Raw genomic sequence first — 20,799 nt, forward strand, 5'->3', positions numbered from 1 at the left:
AGAAAGCTATCCTCGTTCACATGGATGCGTAGATCTTCATTTACCTACACGTATATAACGCTTTAATATGACTCTGAATTATGCTTGTCTAAATCTGAGAAAATGTGTAATTAATCATTGATTTAATATCGCCGCAGAAGGTCGTACAGGAATATCCGTAATAAATAAAGTAGGTAATTATGTGGTACTAATTATTGCTTTGGTTTAAATATGCTCTTATGGGCGTGATATCCTAGTTCCATTAAAAGCAAGACACGGATACGCATCCTGCAGGAAAGGAAAAAGGGACTATCCTACCCGGCATACGGATATAAGCAAACGATGGGCTACTACTAATCATTTTCGTGATAACCGTCGCTTGTAAAACACTTGCCAGAAATTCTTTTTTCTGGAAAATCTGTGCAAAAGTTGCCATTTTCACAAAGTTCTTATGAAATTTTCCTCGGCGTCGGTACGTAGGTTCCCATTTAGCACTATAATTTTTGTAAGTTTCATGCGAGGATTGTCACCTAAGTATATGTTTTTTGTTTTACTTTTTCTAACTAGAGGATTGTTTCAAAAATCTTTCTTTGCCAGTTCCTTTTGTTTCCAAATAAAAGTTTTGAATCTACAGGTTCATTAGTGCATTTCGTAAATAAAAACCTATACGCTCTATGCACGGTACCCGGAAAATATGGGAGAATTCTACATTTGCTTTCCTACCGAAATTGCAAACGACTGCAGGATTTATTTCATCTATTTTTAACCACAATGGAATGTAAGATATTCCTTGATAAGATTTAATTAATAATAACGGACTTATAATGGTAACTTTTACCTCATACCACGAAGCTATTTCCATCAATAAATATTATACAAATTAGCAAGCTTTAATTAATTGTAGTTATTCCATAAAATGATTCACTGGATTAATAATTCGTTATACTCGTATGAATTTGATCTAATTTGTGTGTCATATTCCTTCTCCGCTACCTTTGCTCAGTGAAATATCAAGTGGTCTTTTATATGGAACACCCTGATATGATTTGACAGCTTATTAAATTCTCTACAAACGTAACCAAAATACAAATTTTCTATTTTCCAGGAAATTTGTTCGATAGGTATACTCTTGCACGATTAAGGCGGTGTGCGCGGGTGCACCATCTTGTTGAAACCAACAGTTTCCAATTTTTGTTTCTTCTATATTAAAAATCCCTCAAAGTTGCCTTGTGCAGCTCAAAAAGTGGCAATGAGAAAGTATTTTTTTATTTTTCAGACAAAAAACAACAAAATCGGGAAATTTCGGTTTTTCTGGCATATAATCGAAATTTTCTGGTTTTCCTTACATAGCGAGATAATAACTGTTCAATCAATCACTTTTACCTCATTTTACCATCGTGGTATCTTCTATGGTTTCCGAGGTCTCCATCGATAGACATCCTTATCTTGGTTCGGACATAGTGCATACTGTCAATGATCTAGAAAGAATTTTCAGAAATTTATCAATGAAAAAAGATAATGTTTTTGTTTATCCCTTTTTGAACAAGTTGTTTTTCATCCGAGTTTTGCAAACTTTTTGATTGTTTCGTTTGCATGGGTCCGAAAACAATGTGTTATCAATCCTTCAAATCGTTAAGATGTTTAACCTAATTTTGGTTATTTAAATAATTATTTATCTCCTTAATGGCCGCGTTTGGGCAATTATCGTTATTGTAACACCGAAAAACCTTCCTCGATATAATTAACACACGTGTAAGTTTGACAAAATTCAATGATAGATAAGTAGATAGTGGCCACTCTTTGTAATGCGCCGGTATAAAAATGTGGCACGACGCCGTATATCTTTCGTTTCAAGAACGAGGCGTTATTTTGACATTGTTGTTGTTTTAGTAAAATTGTGGTATATTTAACATTGTGCATTATCGCAAATTGATAATGTTAAAAGGAACTATACTATTGAAAATCACTTCTGTGTCTCTTAGGAAAAGCTTCTGCCTCTTTGTTTACTGAATTGAGGGAGTTCTTGATCAAGAGGAGGTAGGTATTGTGGTTAATGGTCTTTGGGTGTTGATTTTGATCGGTTCTGGCTTTTTGATCTATGGATTATTAATATTGATACTTTTCTGTTTCTGTCCCTTGAAATTGCATTCAAGACTGTCACTCTGGCCCGAGGGAGTATATTTTTGTGCCGTGGTTGAAAAAAGTGTTGCAATATGAGAGTTAAACCTCTCATACCATGTTAAATGTGGATTTTTTTAAACTGGTACGATAATACTACATAAGGTTAATATTGGCTGTAAAGATGAGCTTATCAAGGTTAAAAAGTCACACTAAGTCGAGTAACACAAATGTTTAACAAAAACATACTCGTTATATATAATAAATTTTTGATTTTATAACAAATGCGCACTTAAAAAATTAGATTTTGATGCTATTATAGTAATTACAATAATAATATTTAATTTAACATAATTCCCCATTTAATTGCCTAAATACGAATTCGAGTGTACGAAATTATAACATTCTGTTTGTTCCAGCAATTGTAAAATACAATATGGACGCTATTAGCAGTTATAACAAATATAAAAATCCGCGAAACGTGCCTAATTAATTTGGATGTCAAGGCTTGTAAAGTACGTAACGAAATTTTTCCCTCATGGCAAGGATAAGGCAGTCGAAGATCTTCGTGAGCGGTCCTCTGCTTCAATAATTGAGCTCAGATAACTCCTCAAGCTCATAGCGCCTAGAGGGTTCAGGTTTTCTGCAGCAATCGTGAGTAAAGGGACCTAGGAAAAAAAAGGAATTCTGTTTTGCTGTTTAATCATCACTCATATGTTCATGGCATTTTCAAAATTCTTTTGTTTAACCGATATTCAACCTTGAACGCATCAAAACATAATTAAATTCAAAATTGCTCCTTTACTCATCCGCATCGTAACATTTTTATGTTCCGTTAAACGTAATTACCTGAATTACAAAGTTTCTTAACTTGTTCTAGCTAATCTATGAATGTTAATTGAAATTTTTTCCCCTTACACACTCGCGCTATCATTACAATCGATAGCGTCTCGTAGTACAACAATATAAGTACGTTCACTCATACGTGTACCTACTCAACATTGATAATGGAAAAAATTGGTTAACCTCGTTACTCCAACCTGATAGTAAAATAATTACTTACGCAATTTAAGCATAATTCATCCTAATTGTGTACGTATTAAGGGAGAAAAAAAACCCGTTGGAGACTAGGAAAAAAGTAATGACCGATTCTGCAAAGACACTTAAAAAATTCCTCGGCTAATTCTAGTCGTTTGTTTAAAACATTACGTTAGTGTATTTACAATTATTTCAATTTTAATGTAAAACCCCGACGTCATGTTGGTACTCTAAATTAGAATCGTGCTCATAATTTAGAAAGGAATGCGCGTTCACTTTAAAGACACCGACAATGGGCAGGGGCTCATCTATAGGTATTTACGGCTGATCAAAATTGCATAACAATACCATCGGTGGCCCTAAGTACACAGAGTTATCTTTTTTATAGATTGATAATCTAAACAAATTTAGCTAACTCACGCCGATTAGGTACCTATTGGAAAAATACGCTCTAGAAGTGCCTTTTTCTGGACGAAGGACGCACACGGTTTTTTATTTGTTTATAGAGCAATATCAAATGTAAATATTGTTCTTGATCGAGATTTTGTTTGCATTTCAAATCAGAGCGTTAAGTTATTTACTATTTATTGCGGAAAAAATACCGTATCTAGGTAACGGTGGAAAAACAACCACTTAAGTGCGCTGTTGGTTACCTTTATCTCAGAGACGATGCTTCAAACCGATTTCCAAAAAAATTCCATGATACCTGCTGCAACGGACCATGCGCTGCAAATAATTCGTTGACAATTTCCTTTGTTTTCTTATAAAATGGGAAATTGCAACCAGAAAACTGGATCATAACCAAAATTATTATTATTATTATCTTACGATTTCCCTTCTTGGGGATCTTAACTATAACAGTTATAGCGAACACAGACGGACGGGCGGAATATGGAGGAATATGGTAATATCCCTTGGCGTATACCCAGAGCTGGGCAGAATACTTTCAAAAAGTATTTGAATACTAAATAGTAAATACTTTACACAAATCAATACTAAATACTTTTACGGCCAGCACAAGCGAATACTAGATACAGATACATTGAAAAGTATTCAAATACTTAAAAAAATAAGTATTCAAATACTTTAGAATGTATTCGAATACTTTCAAAGGTATTCGAATACTTTCAAAAGTATTCTAATACTATCAAAGGTATTCGAATACTATAAAAAGTATTCGAATACTTTGAAAAGTATTTCATTATCTTACTTTGAAAAGTATTCGAATACAGTAAAAAGTATTCAAATACTTGTCACTCAAATATATTAAAAATTTAAAATAGTATACTAGATAAAAGGCTTAATACTACTTAAAAAATCAAGTTATACTTTGTATGGGGTTAACTGTTTTTATATTTCTATTGTTATATACAAATTTAAGGGGAGGAATAGCGTATTATTATTATTATATTATTATATAGGAGGTACCTACCAGGACCTTTCTTATACCATGTTATATCCTTAAGAATACGTGTACCAGTTTTAAAAGCGATCGTACGTCGTGCACATGATACGTACGCCTTTCTGAAATTAATCCTAGCGATTTTGGAACAGATCCATTTTTGACCATCCGTTTGTCCGTGTGCATGATAACTTGTTTAGAAACGTGCGATCGCTTTGAAAATTGGTACACATGGTCTTAAGGATATAAGAAAGGTCCCTATTGCTTTTAAGTTACGTAGACTATCGAGTTCGGTATTCAGATGTATCTCGATTTTTATATTTGATTTTGTGACAATGGAAACTTTCCCTAAACATTTCTAAATTGTTCTCAAATATTTGAATAGGTTTTTTTGAAGCCGGAAAAAAAATTGTCTGAGATCGACCGGGAAAAAACATTTTCCTATAGTATTTTGGCCCGTAGAATCCATAATTTCAAACAGTTTGAGGATTGGGCTACTAAATCAAAAGTTACAGCCCTTTAAATTTTTTTTCGAAATTTGTTTCTAGTCTGTAACTTTTGATTGAGAAGTCTGATCGAAAAAGTACGAATTGTTTTGGATTCTACGCACCAAAATTAGTAAGAAAAAGTGTTTTCCCGAGAAATTCTGGTGTAGTCGATTTTTCGTAAAAAAGGAAGGTTATACACTGCCTTTTTTTGAGCCCCGAAAAAAAAATTGTCTCAGATCAACCCGGAAAAAAATTTTCTTATAGAATGTGGCCTGTAGAATTCATAATTTCAAACAGTTCCAAGATTGGGCTACTAGTTCAAAAGTTACAGCCCTTTGAATTTTTTTTCGAAATTTGTTTCTAATCTGTAACTTTTGATTGAGAAGTCTGATCGAAAAAGTACAAATTGTTTTGGATTCTACGCACCAAAATTAATAAGAAAAAGTGTTTTCCCGAGAAATTTTGGTGCAGTCGATTTTTGGTAAAAAAGGAAGGTTTTAATATTATTTTAAATAATAAAATTAATAATTTTTTATTTTTATATACACACACTGCCTTTTTCTGAGGCCAGAAGAAAAAATTGTCTCAGATCGACCGGGAAAAAAAATTTTCTTATAGAATGTGGTCTGTAGAATTCATAATTTCAAATAGTTCCAAGATTGGGCTACTAGTTCAAAAGTTACAGCCCTTTGAATTTTCTTTCGAAATTGATTTCTAGTCTATAACTTTTGATTGAGAAGCCTGATCGAAAAAGTACGAATTGTTTTGGATTCTACGCACCAAAATTAATAAGAAAAAGTGTTTTCCCGAGAAATATGTGTTGAAAAATTAATACGAAAAGAAAAGCAACTATTCCTATTGTTTAAACTGGTACTCTTATACTTTTCAAAATAAATTACATAAACGAAGCGTACTTTATTGACTTGTACGTGTCCATTAATTGTGCTTATTTTTACATCTTTATTGCACACCGTAAACTTTAAAATGAACGTGTACATGTACATGCCAAACAGAAGGACAACAAGTACTCGTTACGGCTACGTAAATGAGGATTACGTGCGGTAAATACTACTCTTGCCATCTATAGGAACTAATATTTTATTTAAACTAGCGCGAGACTGCGCCTGTTCGTATTGCGGGGAAATGTTCTAATTACAGGATTCATGTTTGGCATTTTGGCATAAAACTGAGTTCCTCTCATCGATAATCGTAAATGATCATACTCTTCATGGGATCAGTGTTTTGCCTTTTTTCCGACGAAATCGATGAAAAAAACCGGAGGCATAAAATTTAGTCCCGCCACTCAAATGTTTTTGTCATTTTCCCAGCGAAATTTGAGTAAATGAAGACTAGCGAGCTCAATCTACCTTTGAGCAAAAACATGCGTGTTGTACACACATCTTCTTGTGAGTTTGATCTTGTTCTTAACAAAATTGGTGCCTAAATAACAATTTAGGCGGAAATGGGCGACTATATTTTTATTAAAAAAATCAACTTGAGCAGTTACGTGATTTACTGATGTTACTGTGTGATATGAGCGTTGTGCAGATAACAAGTTTATCGGTGATAATAATTAAATGTTCTTATCTTCCATGTCGAGAGGCGACTTATACATACTTTATGTTGCACCTATCTTATCACTGAAATGATCTCGAGATAAGTATAAAAACTGAGTCGTACCGCCTTTGGTGGTTTATTAACAAAAATCTCATGTTCGAAATTCTTTCTGTCTTTTCCATTCGAAAATGTACTCTTTGACATCGAGCGAAGTATGTTTTAATACAGAAGAACATTGGTACCGCCAATCACTACCTACCCCTAAAAAGAGTCTGATTCGGCGGAACTTTGAGTACAACGTTGTATCAAATCTTTGACCATTATTGCTACAACGTTCACCGATACCTACTGACCATACTCCCCCGACTTACCTAACAACCACTTTTCAAATTGGTTGCAACTGCCACTGATCCCTACCATGAATTTGCAAATTAAAGGTTTTTCTAAAATATTCTAAATCGGAAAATAACCAGGTATCCGATATAATCAAAACGGACGATATGAGGGACGTTGTAACTAGAGTAAGAGGCGGTAGGCATTGTGAATAGTGGACGTTGCGTTCAGGTTCCCAGGATCGCCTTTGATGCCTTCACGTAACCTGAGTTCTTTTTAATCCTTGGATTTACTCACTAGAGATTTTAAAAAAAACCATAAAGAGCGTTTAAAAAAGCAGCAGTGCACCTCGGTGTGATCCCACGGAGTCATTGGATTTGACCCATTTTCAATAGGCTTATTACATGTGGCATATAGGCCAACTGTGCAAAGTTTGAATTAAATAGGTTCAAGCGTTTGGCAGAGACAGAGAAGCGTGGCCCCAAGGGGTCATTGGATTTGACCCATTTTCAATAATCTTATTACTTGTGGCATATAGGTCAACTGGTCAAAGTTTGAACCAAATCGATCCAAGCGTTTGATAGTTATCGTGTTCGCACGGACAGACGGACACCATCGACTCCCCTATAAAGCTTGCATCGCTTTGCTCTGCCTCTTAATAAATAGAAATTATATGTTGTTGGGGCAACCATGTGAGAACGAAAGATTTCCATCACCATTATCAGTTGAATAATGTCCTAAAACGGGAAATGTTGGTCTGGGAAATACGTATAAAGTCGTTTAAAAAATTAGCTAATTTTAAACAAATTTTACGTCCAAGCAAAGAGTATATAACGTTGTATACTCTTTGGTCCAAATAATAGGTGACAAAACATACATAAACCTAACTGCTGATAAAAAGGTGAGAATTGTATAGCAATGTTATATGACAACAAGGATTCACCAATGCTACAAGTAGATTTCTGAAAAAAAAACACCTAGCAATATTACCATAAAGCATAAACCATTTTCTAAAATCAACATAATAAATAAAATAAAATAATACAAAAAACACTTTATTACACGACTTTATTAGACAGGTTTTTTGTTAAAATATTCCTATTACCTAATACCAACTATTTAAGTAACCTTTCGAAATTAAAACTGGTGTTGGCAGGATGATGGTCTTTCTCCAAGCCTATTTAACTTAGCTTAAATGGACTAACCAACGTAAAGAGTTTCAAATTCTAGAATCTATTAATATTGGAACCGAAAATAATAGTATCATGTAGCTTTTGCAGATTAATATACCTAGTATCTAATTTAAAATGGAAATTCCTTTTAGAACATCCTCAAATACAAAAACAGAGTTGAGATACTATGAAATAGTTATCAATACTGAAGCGCTATATGCAAGTGAATACCTTGGTAAATTTAGTTCTAGAAATATTTTCAAAGAAGAGAGGAGGATTCTTAAGAAAATTTGAGGCACAAACCAAATAGATGGAGAGTACAGACTTAAATCAAACAATGAAATTTATAAGGGAATATAAACATTTGAAACAGAGATGAGAAAAAGAAGATTAGGGGTTTTTTCGCCTTAAGTGCCAGCCAATGGAAATCATCAACGTCATCGCTTCATCAACAGACAATTCACCATTTCTACCGGCCTGGTACCTCCACCACCACTCAACCCCTAACGATCAACAAAAAGTTAACAAGTCGTGGGAAAGGCAGCCCCCGACGCATTTCGAACTATACCAAGAGGGAGAGTTTACTCGAATTTCCGACGCGAGCTTAAAGTTGCCATCAAAGGGCTGGCAATTTCGACCATTACAGTGACAGACGAAATTAAAGGACCTCACTGATCGCGACGCCCCGCCAATCGACGTGTTTCAGAGGAAAAAAGATCCTATACAATCGCTCGTCACTCACAAAAACCGGCCCCTAGTGTCAGCCAACACACATTGCCGAGATGCTGTACTGCCACGGTGTTAAGAATGGACGCCTTCCAGAGCTTTTCGCACTCGATCGGGCAAAAACTGCCGCTACTCTCCGTGTGCCCGACTCGAAGGGAAAAACCCGTCCACTTGCTAGAAAAGCGTCAAAGATAAAGCGGCCTGTTCCCACTGTACTGGAAATCATAGCTTCAAGAGGTGGACAATAAGTTAGATCGTCCTATGCACCCTTTCTTAGAACAAAACCTCGAGCGTACTCTGCCCCGACTTGCGCCCTCTCTTTACTCTTCGCACCGAAGCTCGGTAAGTTCATAGTAGTAAGAAGAAGAAACGCATCCCAACACAGCAACACATAACCATCAGCAGCCTTAACGTCCAAACTGTTTAACTACAAGACTACCACTAAAACCACGGCGTCATCCACCAGAGGCGCAATTTCAGCGATCATCCCACCGACACCCTCTACAACTCGTCAATTCCTCGTCAAAAGTTCCGGACACGCCACTACTATATACTTTCTCCGCCATCGCCGCTATGGTCAAGAAATCACCCCAGATAAAAACCAGCCACCAAAGAAAACGTGACCGCATACGAGATTCACGCTCAAGAGGGGCGGGTGGAAAGAATTGCAGGAGCCAATGTTCGGAAAAACATCATCACCATATAATTATCATATAATAAAAGTTAAAAGATCTACAGGACTTATTGGTTCTGAATCGTCTCTAGCGGAAAAAGCATTTTGCAGTAAACAATTACACTATTAAGTTCTGATCCCATCACGTCCTTTTCATAAATCATCTACAGTGATGATCATGTAGAAATAGACATAGGGATTTTCTATAGGAATGTCCTATGTCTACTTTTAAATGACAAAAAGTCTTCTAAAGGACGCCTAACTTGTTTCAAGAAGTTATTTTGGTTGCATAAAATTAGGCGTCTTTCAGAAGCCGTTTTATCATCTCAAAGTAGATAGGAAATCCCTTAGACTAGGAAAGAGAGGGCCTATGTCTACTTCTACACGAATATCACGTACTTATCTTAAAACAGAAGAGACGATGTCAGTTCTGTTTTATTACACCACTGCCAATAATGACGCGTTTCCCCCCACTCTTATAACTTCCTTTTTGTTCATTTTCGTCTCGACCCCTTTTAATACATGGTTCTCTCCTTTTATTTTACTCGTAGGTTTCTAGGTATCGAGGGCGCGTTTAACAACGCCACCTTAGATTCAATTAATAGGGCTGCTTTTTTATACTTAGGTACTTGCTTTTCTTTACAATACTCAATAGTGCAATAAAATATAGAAACTAAACTTTTGTGTGTTCTTCTTCATTATTTTTTAAATAAAATATGATTGATCTATGGCTATGGTTTTCTCAATCGAGTCAAGTATCTCTGAGTTGCTCAGTTGCGTATAACTAGACATCCTCCCACACTTTTTAAAATATTTTTCAAAACTGTTCTTTCAAAAATACATTATTTGATTGATTAAATCAACGGGTTTCAGTTACTTAAAAAACCCACTGCTTAGCATTAATTCGTACACAATTTTGCATGGGAAGGCCCTTTCAGACTCCATGGTCGCTGATTTTTGCCCCCCCGTTATTCACTTTCCACGTTGGTGGGCCATGGAGACACTTCTGGGACTAGATCCTTTACACTTAGCTGTGAGGCAGAGAGTCAGAATGCGTCCATACGGCTAAATGATTAGGACGAGTGGAAGGATCGAGGCAGCTTTGGATAAGGGCGGATCTGGGAGGAAACTTGGATCCACTGAACTATAATTAAACTGGAACGCGCGCTCCGAGAGAGAGGGGCACAAGGAGGATCTCTGTCGTACTCTCGCGCATGCATAGAGCAGCCTATTTGATATGTTTTGAATTTATGGCGCGCTACGTTTCTATGGCAGAGACCGGCGTTCCAGTTTAATTATAGTTCAATGCTTAGATCTGATCCCCTCCTCGCCAGTAACTCTAAGCAACCACCCCCCACTTCATGTTGCTGTGGAGTGAATGTTTTCCAAACTCTCCTTTTTAACGCATTTTTGCACCATAGAGTCCCAAATAAGACACATAAAATGTACGGGAATCTGTTCATGTTCCTTTCAAAAAATTTACAAAAAGCAACGATTTATTAAAGATTAAGCTTAAAATAATATCAGTAACAAAAGGATGTAACACAGTAATATGACGCTTAGATTTGTATATTAAACTTACATACATGTAGTATATAGGTTGAAGCTTGTAACTACTGACAAACGAAATGTAACAAAACCTAGTAAGCGTAATAAAATGATATGGTCCACAAATTTATCAACCTCTTCATAAACGAAGAGACACCTAATTGCGTACAACTGACGACTAGAAAAAATCCGACGTGTGATGAGGGCAAGTTACGGAATTTTGGTTATTAAAAATATTATTTAAAGCAACAAAATGTTCGACTGGGGAGGGAGATGGGACACTATACGTTCAACTTAAATGTTCCAGTGCAACGCAATTTTTTCTCCTCGCGTTAAACAGGAACCGTTCGGTCTATCAAATGCTAATACTATTAGTTTACTATTTTTCTTAATTTCTTTATCAAATATATCGTCTCCGGTACTATCTAAAATCTTGCTAAAATCCCATTCCACCTTCGGTAGTGGCGAGTTGATGAAACGAGCCGCTGTCGCCACACTAGGGAGAACGTGATGCTGTAATGTCTGTATTTCCCACAACGAACTGTTCATCGCGTTCGACTTTAGTGGATCACGCTCGTCCATAATATACGGATCTGAGGTTGCACTACCGCCGTTTGGACGATTTAAGAGAGATTTCAAATTTGGATGCCTGCAATAGATACAGTTATATTTTGTTCGAAAAGGTTTTTCCTAAGAGTTGGACTTGGAAAATTTCGTGTTGGCAACACTGAATAAGATATATCATTAAAGGATTCCGTCACATCCATGTTTGGTTCATGCAAAATAATTGTAAAGTTATTAATTTTATAGTTAGATATGAAATTATTTACAAAAACAAAAATAACACTGATTCTTGGAATCGAGAAACCCCAGTTTCCAATCGAAATTTGGACACCCTATAAAAGTTTAAGTTTCACATTTCGTGTCAAACGTCTGTCTTTTAAAATTCATAACATTATTCTGACTGTTTTTCTAAACAACAAAACTTGACAATTTAATCAGTATTGTAAACTTGATACAACAAAATACAACAATGATTTGATTGAAGGTCCATTTAAGGTCTTGTAAGTCCATTTGTAATATTTCCATATTATTCTCTCACTCAACTACATAGTTCTGAGATCATTAGCAGATCTCCCATTTACCACATATCCCAATTTAAGCTGCATTTATCACATCTAAGCAACATAATACTTTAATACCAAGGTATACTCATATACACTTTCAAATTTCAAAAAGAAATGCCAGCATAAACTAAGCATTTAAAATGACTCCCTGAACCCAAGCCCAAACTCTTATGAAAAAACTTTTGTAGATAACTCTTGTTAGTGGCTACAAACCTTATAATTAAATTCCCAATGAACATACAAATTATAATTATATCTTCAGACGGTGCGATTAAAGCCAATCGTGCCAACCGTTTTGCGAATGCGGCTACCATCGCCCCGGGAAGGTGCGATGAACTTAAAAATAAATCTGACAAGTAGAAGAGCCTCGCCTTGAACTTTGTGTGAAAAATTTCCGGTTCGAACATTGAATATAATTTAGCGAAAATATTTGGATATTCGAGATTGTGCACCTGGATCATGGTGAACATTCCCTGAAGTGCTAAAAGGCTAACTGGTCCGCCTACATCTAGCGAGTCCATTAAAAAATCAGTCATCAGCAAAGGCTTCTCTAAGTGGGGAAGTACCCGTTCCAGTAACACTATCAGCAACTGCTTGTGGGTGGCGGGCGTGTGCTGCCATAGCATCAGGCAATTCCAGATTTTGTTTAAGTACCGTTTTGTCTTAACCTGGTCAAAGTGAAAGGTCAATTTTTCATCGCCGTCAATCCAGCACATCGCCTTAGGGTCGTCATTTCGCTTCACTTGCATTTTCTCCATCAGTTGTAAATAATTTAGCATATAAAATTCATTGGGGTTCGCCTTGGCGGTTAGTGACGGTAATATTTTCCAAGTGAAAAATAAAACATCGTCATAAACTAAATACTCTTCATACTTTTGAATTAAATGCGAAGTATTCTCTTTAGAAGTAAGCAGCTTCATTAACACTGCTTTTAATTTGTTTAAAGGTATATAATTTCTCAAATTAAGCTTTGCTTCGAGTGGATACTTTGCTTCATAGTTAATCAGATTCATGGCAGTTGTCAAACCTGCAGACCTAAGTTAAGGTGCTGTTAAAAACAGTAAACACTCACCTTGGATTTGAATTTTTGTAGGCGAAGACTCACAGCAATTTAGTATTTTATTAAAGCATTCCTCGTAGATATGTCGCAACCATTCCTTGTATTGTAACTCTGGGGTGACCTCCGGCGGCTTCAATGGCACAATCTGCACAAACATCTGCCTCTCCTTTAAGAGATTTGTAAAAATCAATTCGAGCGAAAGGAGGCATGCTAATAAATCGGCACCGGTTTCAAAATGCCTGATAATGTCAACTAGATTGTCTGCATATTTATATGAAGATAGAAATTCTTGAGCTTTCAAACGTAATACTTTGGATATTTTTGTCGTCCTTTCAACGTTGGACATTCTCCACTTGTAGAAAATACGGTGCGACACAATAACCTTATTTTTAGGTTGGAATTCCAAAATGTCAGTCACTAAAAAAAGTAGCCTTAAAACAGGGAGATCAACACGTAATGGGCAAATTTAGCGTGATTACTTACCGGTGGTCTATTTACTTTGCCTAAATTATATTAAACACCCCGCATTTTAACAATTTGTACAAATTGCAACTTATTGACGTTTAGTGACGATGTGAGGTACAAATATAATGATGACGTAGGTCCAATGTTACGCTCTGGTAGTTCAAATGCTTTCGACGAATAATCATTCGAACTAATTATCCACAGTGTGAAGGTAAATAAATTGCACGTGTATAATTAAATTTAAAAAAAAATAATTTATTTGAAGGTACGAGCTGCAGTTATTTATTGTTGATAATCGTCAATCCTTCATGGCTTGAGAAGTTGGTGATGGAACGGGATTATTTGAGGGTATTATCTGCGCTCCCATATGTGGACTTAACTGCCCTCTGCTCCCTTTTCTGGTCTCATCGCTTTGAGCTTGCCGGCGCTCCTGAAGGTACTGTTTGATTTTTCAGCTTCGTTTGGATTATACCCAGCCGCCATTAGTTTTTTGAACCTCTTACAAGCGGCTGTACAAAGATTTACTTGCGGGGTGGGCCCTCGCCACACCATTGTTTAGTCACTTGTCTCCACTGAGACTTTGTTAACCGAGAATTAGGAGTCCTCGGTTAGAGAGGGATGCGGTAACACTGTCTAGACCAGTGCTCCTCGTCGCAGTAGGTCAATATAAGGTCCTCTCGATGTCGGGACAATCCCTGGTCAGTGGTGATTGGAGGTAGCGAGTCCTCTGTTACAACTTGAGGGGTTTTTGTATTAACGACGCTCCCACGAGTATTAGGCTTTTAAACGGTCCCTGGCAGCTTACCTTTACCATAAGAAGGAGCGTTGGGATCGTTACCAGGGGGCACCACTAGGACGTTGACAGACGGCTAGTCAGGTTACGCTATAAAAACTGAGGAAAGTTTTTGTTCCCACATATGGTGGTCGGGACCAAAGATACCGAGCTTTTTGCTCTAAGTTACTGGGAGCACCATGACTGCTTCTTCCAGAACTTACGTCGCTTTCCCCTGACCTTTACCCCCCCCCCCCCCCAAATACTTGCATTACAAAAGGAAAATTCAACTTTTTGAGGGAGAGCAAGACTGGGGGTCACAGCGCACAAACATCTTATGATTATTATTAATTAATACATCCACGATCTTTCCCATCTATATAAAAATATTGGAGAGATCGTAGATTTATTTATTAATAATTTTATCCCGAGGGGTAAACCGCTGGTTTAAAACGTGTACACCATTACTCATATATAATATTGTATTACCCACTATTACTCGGTATTACTCAGAATTACTCAACTATTACTCGACATTACTCCCAATTATTACTCTTATTACTCAAACCGTGCACACCAAATTACTCCAGCGGTTTACCCCTCGTTTTATCCCAAACGTGAGCAACAAATCTTGTCATCAAAATATCTTATGGTAATTGTAGGAACAGGAACGCTTTAATATTTAATTTCCTGGTTTTAGCATTTTTTTTCGGGAAGACTATCACGGGAATCCTTAGGACTGAACGTTTTTAGAGAGAATGTAACCTCGAGCAGGGGTCTGAGCCATCCCCTCTAGCGTACAAAAATGTTATAATAGGTGTAGGAAAAGGACCACTGAATTTTAATTTCCTGTAGAGGTATTCCAGACACCCCGGTTCTGCATTCTCCTCCAAAATATTTAATGGTTTTACCTATACTTCACCGTAACGGGTAGGAAACAACCATGAACCATAACACCGCAAGTCTGTGGGGTAGGGAAAGAAAGGTTGAATGGTTTTATAAAAAATTGTCATGGGAGCCCTTAGGGCTGAATGTTTTTAAACAAGAATGCAGTAGTGAACAAAAATCTAACGACTGATGTACAAAAAACATTGAATTTGTTTCAAAGGGATAGGGGGTGTTCCTTACCCCCGGACCTCAAGGGAATATGGGGAAGTTCCACATTTGACGATTTAGGGCAACTTTTGTTTGTTTGGGTCGTATTTTGGTTCCATGAAATTGCTTTGTTTACGTTTTGGATTAAAAGACAGGGATAATTCGCCCACGTACGATGTATGTATAATATAAACCAATTAAGGGGAAGCAGAGAAATGATTTTGGCCATTTCTGTGTGAAAATGTTTTGCAATAGCAATAGTTTTTAGATCTTGGGAAGTAAATTTGCCATCGATTTAGAATTCACCCAGTATACGGTGGTTCGTGGCACCTATGCGAATAGTATTTTTTAAAATTTCTTTGCTGAATCGAAAGCGCACACTTTCTAGACACATAATGTCCTCAGAAAAGTTTATAAACGGTAATAATGAAATAAATATAATCTAGTGTAAATTTTCGTATAAGGTATTTTTTTACCGGATAGATACATCTAAGTATAGTTATGTAGAATGGAATGGAAAAAGCAGAAAAGCACAAGAATATTTTCAAACAATCTTTGCGATAGTGTAACAGAGATATGAATTTGTTTAGTCGGCGTCTTTGTTGTACCAAAGAGTATTACTCTTTGGTTGTACGTCGCGCAGAAATCTCCATGGATGTAATTTGTTTTTGGCACTCCAAGATCATATCATCATCATGTATAACATAATCATGTCCTGCAGGCTGCAGTGAATGAACAGGTATTCTTTACAATTCGTATTCATTACGAAAATAAGAAAATAAACGAAGTAGATGTGAGAATTAGACATTTATACAACAAATGAGTATTGTTTAAAAGTCAATAAACATTTTTATGTCGATAAGCACATTTCATTTTACCATTGAATAACATTTTAATGCAATAATTCTAGTTATTTCGACTGGTTATATGTAAGATCTTGCTAAACTGGTTCGCGCTTTGCCATTACGAGTATGATGTGTTGCCTAAACATGTTGGCATCACTCTTATAAATTTTAGCGCGCTTGCGGTTGCGCAGTATCGAGGGAGTCACCGTGCAACACAACACATGTGCATGTATGTAAACATAAACATTTAAACAACCGCTTTGCAATGCAAACATGTTTGCAAATAAATGGTGGGTCCACCGTAAAAGAAGTGCTACAACAACCCCCAGAGTATTTAACGATATTGCGAAGATCGATAGTGACCACTCACTTCATGGCTACTTTGGCTTCAAGTTCTATTTCAAACCCAAAGAGTTTATCGATGTTACACCCTGCCTAACGAAAATTCGTGCCTTTGAAAGTTACATTAAAAGAAATGCAAACCAATTCACCTTTCCTGAAATACGTGAACATAAAGTTTTTACAGTTGACTTATCATCTCTACTTGCCGACAATGAATTTCATGTGGCCTGGGCCGATTTCAAACTCGATCTCTCTAGGAATACGCGATTCGTTTTAAGCTGTATGGCTATCGCAATGCTTCAGCAGGTGATAATTGAGGAAAAGGTCGCAGTCTTGCATCCGAGGCTAATAAATCATGAACCAATCACTCCATTGAAAAATTTGAAGACAAACACATTCGGAACACTTGTTTCTATCCGAGGTACTGTAGTTAAAGCGTCTATCACGAGGCAGTTGTGTGTTAAGGAAATGGCATTTAATTGCGTCAATTGTAATGGAAGTCAATTGGTGGAGCAGCTTGATGGGGCCTATACAATTCCCACCAGTTGCCCAACGAAAGGCTGTAAGTCTCAATCAAGCTTTACTCCTATTTTTAATAGCTTTACGGTTGCCCCGAATTGGCAATGCTTGAAAGTGCAAGAGCTGATTGGAGTCGGCTGTTACGAAAACGGAAGGGTGCCGCGTACTATCGACTGTGAGTTATCCGACGATTTAGTGGGGTGCTGTATCCCCGGTGATGACGTAACAATTACCGGTATTATTATGAGTCGCAGCGATAAAAAACACAATCAAGCTTCCGTCTTTCACATCTACATTAACGTAATCAATGTTGTTAACGCTAAGAGTCAGTCTAACGGAAGTGTGGAACGAATCACGTTCAACACTGCCGACTATTACGCAATCCAGCGAATTCACGCTCGTCCCTCCTTGTTTCGTTACCTTGTACAGTCGCAATGTCCGAATATCTACGGAAATGAAATTGTTAAAGCCGGACTACTCCTGACTATGTTCGGGGGTACCAGTGTCGAGGCCGAAGAGCGATTTCGCTTAATTTCGCACGTGCTAATGGTGGGAGATCCCGGATTGGGTAAATCTCAAATGTTGCTGGCGTGTGCGAATGTGGCCCCTCGTGGGGTTTACGTGTGCGGAAATACGAGTACTAGTTCCGGATTGACTGTGACAATGAAAAAGGAATCAAGTGGAGACTACTCGTTGGAAGCGGGCGCTTTAATATTGGCAGACCGAGGGTGCCTCTGCATTGACGAGTTCGATAAGATGACCTCTCAACACACCAGCCTACTCGAGGCTATGGAACAACAAAGTATAAGCATCGCCAAGGCGGGGGTCATGTGTAACTTATCTTCGCGCTGTAGCATCTTCGCCGCGGCTAATCCGGTCGGTGGGCATTATAATAAGGCGAAAACTGTCGCGGAAAATCTCAAAATAAGCTCTCCTCTCATTTCCCGTTTCGATCTAGTCTTCGTTTTAATGGACCAATCGTGTAAGAAATACGACCAGCTGGTCTCCGAAAAAGTCTTGGGTTTGCATTCCAAACTTAAAAGGCCACTATTGACGCAATCTATTACAAATGCCACCGGTAAGACACTACAAGAGCGTTTAATGGCAACCGCGGGAGATACCGATCACCTTGAGCATAGTTTGTTTCGAAAGTACATCGCGTATGCGCAAAGATACGTTCACCCGACCATCGCACTGGAAGCAAAAGAGATTTTAGAACAATTCTACTTGGAGCTCAGAAAATATCGTCAAGAGAACAACTGCTCTCCTATCACCGTGCGCCAGTTAGAATCGATGATGAGGCTAACAAAAGCGCGAGCGAAGGCCGAGTTGCGTGAAGAGGCCACCGTTGAGGATGCCATCGACGTTCTGGAAATCATGCGCAACAGCTTCATCGACATCTTTACCGACGAAACGGACCGGCTGGACTTTCGAAGATCTCAAGGCGGCTCGGGTATGAGCAAGGAGAAGCAGTTGAAGGCGCTATTATCGTGCATGCAGTCACGAGCCGAAGAACTGATGCAGAATGAGTTTACAAGGGAGGAGATTCGCCAATTAGCGGAAGAAGTGGGAATTGGGAGAGAGACATTCGGAGATGTTTTGCAGAAATTGAATTTTCATGGTTATTTATTGAAACGGGCTCAAAACAAATATAAATTAGCTAGTGTAGATTTCTAATTTTCTTGTATTATTTGTACGTATTTTTTCTGTTTGTACTTCAGTAAATTTTCATTTGGTTTTGGGTTGTACAGTCAGTGTTTTTGATTTTTTGATCAATGTAAATGCGTTATCGTTTTGCTTGTTTGAAGCTTAGCACCTGAAAAATTCTATTGCCTCACTTTGATCATTTCGAACACATTTAAAGCGACCACTAAAATCAAGGAAATATAATCGCCAAGAATAACGAGGAAATGCAGAATAATAAGGAAATATGTACCTACACTACTTTACTAGTAGGAAGTAAACTGCAAAGCTAGTAAAACAATATACCAGTAATGACACGTAGAGGGGTCTATTAACTTGCCCCCCCCCCCCACTGAGAGATTTGTTAGTCGTATTATTTTAAAATGAATGCGCCACCGATAATAACTCTTGCGCCCTTATCGTTTTTTAGAAATCTGAAAAAACAATGGGGGGGGCCAAGTGAACGTAGCCCCCCCCCAGTACGTATTTTGTCGCTTGTAATTAGGTCACCTGATACATTTGGTTATGCGCTCAATTGCGCCACTTGAATTAAAGCTAGCGCCATTACGGTTACGCCGTGACAAATTTTCAAAAAATGGGGGGGAGGGGGCAACTTAACGTTTTTAAAAGTTACTTTTTTTACATCTTTTCATACGAAATTGTACTCTCAGGTATGCGCCGTAAAAAGATATCTTTGCGCCATTCTTGTTTTTTGGTTATTCTTAAATATATTTGGGAGGGGCCAAGTGAACGGAACCCCCCATAACTCATTTTGCTACCAGTATTTGGGCCACTCGATATATCAGGTTATGCGCTCAATTGCGCCACTTGAATTAAAGCTGGCACCATTACGGTTACGCCGTGACAAATTTTCAAAAAAAGGGGGAGCCAACTTAACGTTTTTAAAAGTTACTTTTTTTACATCTTTTCATACGAAATTGTACTCTCAGGTATGCGCCGTAAAAAGATATCTTTGCGCCATTCTTGTTTTTTAGTTATCCTTAAATATATTTGGGAGGGGCCAAGTGAACGGAACCCCCCATAACGCATTTTGCTACCATTATTTGTGTCACTCGATTATCAGGCTATGTGCTCAATTGCGCCACTTGAATTAAAGCTAGCGCCATTACGGTTACGCCGTGTCAAATTTTCAAAAAATGGGGGGGGGGGGCCACTTAACGTTTTTAAAAGTTACTTTTTTTTACATCTTTTCATACGAAATTGTACTCTCAGGTATGCGCCGTAAAAAGATATCTTTGCGCCATTCTTGTTTTTTGGTTATCCTTAAATATATTTGGGGGGGGGGGGCAAGTGAACGGAACCCCCCATAACGCATTTTGCTACCAGTATTTGGGCCACTCGATACATCTGGTTATGCACTCAATTGCGCCACTTGAATTAAAGCTAGAGCCATTATGGTTATGCCATAAAAATTTTTTAAAAAGTGGAGGGGCTAACTTAGCGTTTTCAAAAGTTACGTTTTTTAACATGTTTTTTTTCTACTACATCGTACCTTTCATCATGCGCTAAAATGGGCCGTAAACATAAATCTGCGCTATTTTAGTTTTTGGGAATCTTTTTTAGTACCTATAGAACTATAACGCTATCCATTTTAAGAAGGTAGCGGCACAGTATATCCCCTTACTGTGGTATTACCCTGAAAAATAAAACGAGTGACAAATTCTGTCTGTTAGAAGTTTCAATTACGAACTAAACTGTCGAACTGTCGTTAGCTGTCAATTCCAAAGATCCAAGCGTGATATCGTTTGATTTATATTTTTCAAATTTTGTGCCGATTTATATTTTTCTGTGTGTGTGTCGATCTTCAAACACAGCGCCATCTACTACCTTCTTATA

The 20,799-nt window shown here is 37.5% G+C and overlaps 2 protein-coding genes and 1 long non-coding RNA gene across 3 annotated transcripts; 2 read left to right on the forward strand and 1 right to left on the reverse strand.

The window, feature by feature from the left end:
- Positions 1 to 1,814: 1,814 nt before the first annotated feature.
- On the forward strand, positions 1,815 to 10,087 carry LOC116177736. The gene is made up of 3 exons (XR_004146742.1): positions 1,815 to 2,016; positions 2,517 to 2,751; positions 8,333 to 10,087. It is a non-coding gene; the product is annotated as an uncharacterized LOC116177736 (long non-coding RNA).
- Positions 10,088 to 10,964: 877 nt separating this feature from the next.
- On the reverse strand, positions 10,965 to 13,831 carry LOC116177733 (nucleolar complex protein 4 homolog A). Its single transcript, XM_031496801.1, has 4 exons — positions 13,705 to 13,831; positions 13,234 to 13,638; positions 12,375 to 13,188; positions 10,965 to 11,683 (listed from the first exon to the last, which is right to left on the reverse strand). The coding sequence occupies exons 2-4, from the start codon at positions 13,565 to 13,567 to the stop codon at positions 11,329 to 11,331; spliced, it is 1,503 nt and encodes a 500-aa protein (XP_031352661.1). The 5' UTR covers positions 13,568 to 13,638; positions 13,705 to 13,831; the 3' UTR covers positions 10,965 to 11,328.
- A 2,767-nt stretch (positions 13,832 to 16,598) lies between these two features.
- LOC116177732 (DNA helicase MCM8-like) lies at positions 16,599 to 19,321 on the forward strand. The gene has a single exon (XM_031496800.1). The coding sequence runs from the start codon at positions 16,672 to 16,674 to the stop codon at positions 18,934 to 18,936; it is 2,265 nt and encodes a 754-aa protein (XP_031352660.1). The 5' UTR covers positions 16,599 to 16,671; the 3' UTR covers positions 18,937 to 19,321.
- The last annotated feature ends 1,478 nt before the right edge of the window (positions 19,322 to 20,799 follow it).

Source organism: Photinus pyralis, unplaced genomic scaffold, assembly GCF_008802855.1.
Source record: "Photinus pyralis isolate 1611_PpyrPB1 unplaced genomic scaffold, Ppyr1.3 Ppyr1.4_LG8, whole genome shotgun sequence".
In the NCBI taxonomy this organism is placed as follows: Eukaryota; Metazoa; Arthropoda; class Insecta; order Coleoptera; family Lampyridae; genus Photinus; species Photinus pyralis.

What these genes read in the sequence shown, in the direction of transcription:
- LOC116177733 (XM_031496801.1), bottom strand. Translation starts at nt 13,567, where the DNA reads ATGTCCAACGTTGAAAGGACGACAAAAATATCCAAAGTATTACGTTTG. An exon ending in TACAAAAATTCAAATCCAAG is followed by an intron (nt 13,189 to 13,233) that starts GTGAGTGTTTAC and finishes TTAGGTCTGCAG; the next exon opens with GTTTGACAACTGCCATGAAT. An exon ending in ATTGGGAATTTAATTATAAG is followed by an intron (nt 11,684 to 12,374) that starts GTTTGTAGCCAC and finishes TATCTATTGCAG; the next exon opens with GCATCCAAATTTGAAATCTC.
- LOC116177732 (XM_031496800.1), top strand. Translation starts at nt 16,672, where the DNA reads ATGTTTGCAAATAAATGGTGGGTCCACCGTAAAAGAAGTGCTACAACA.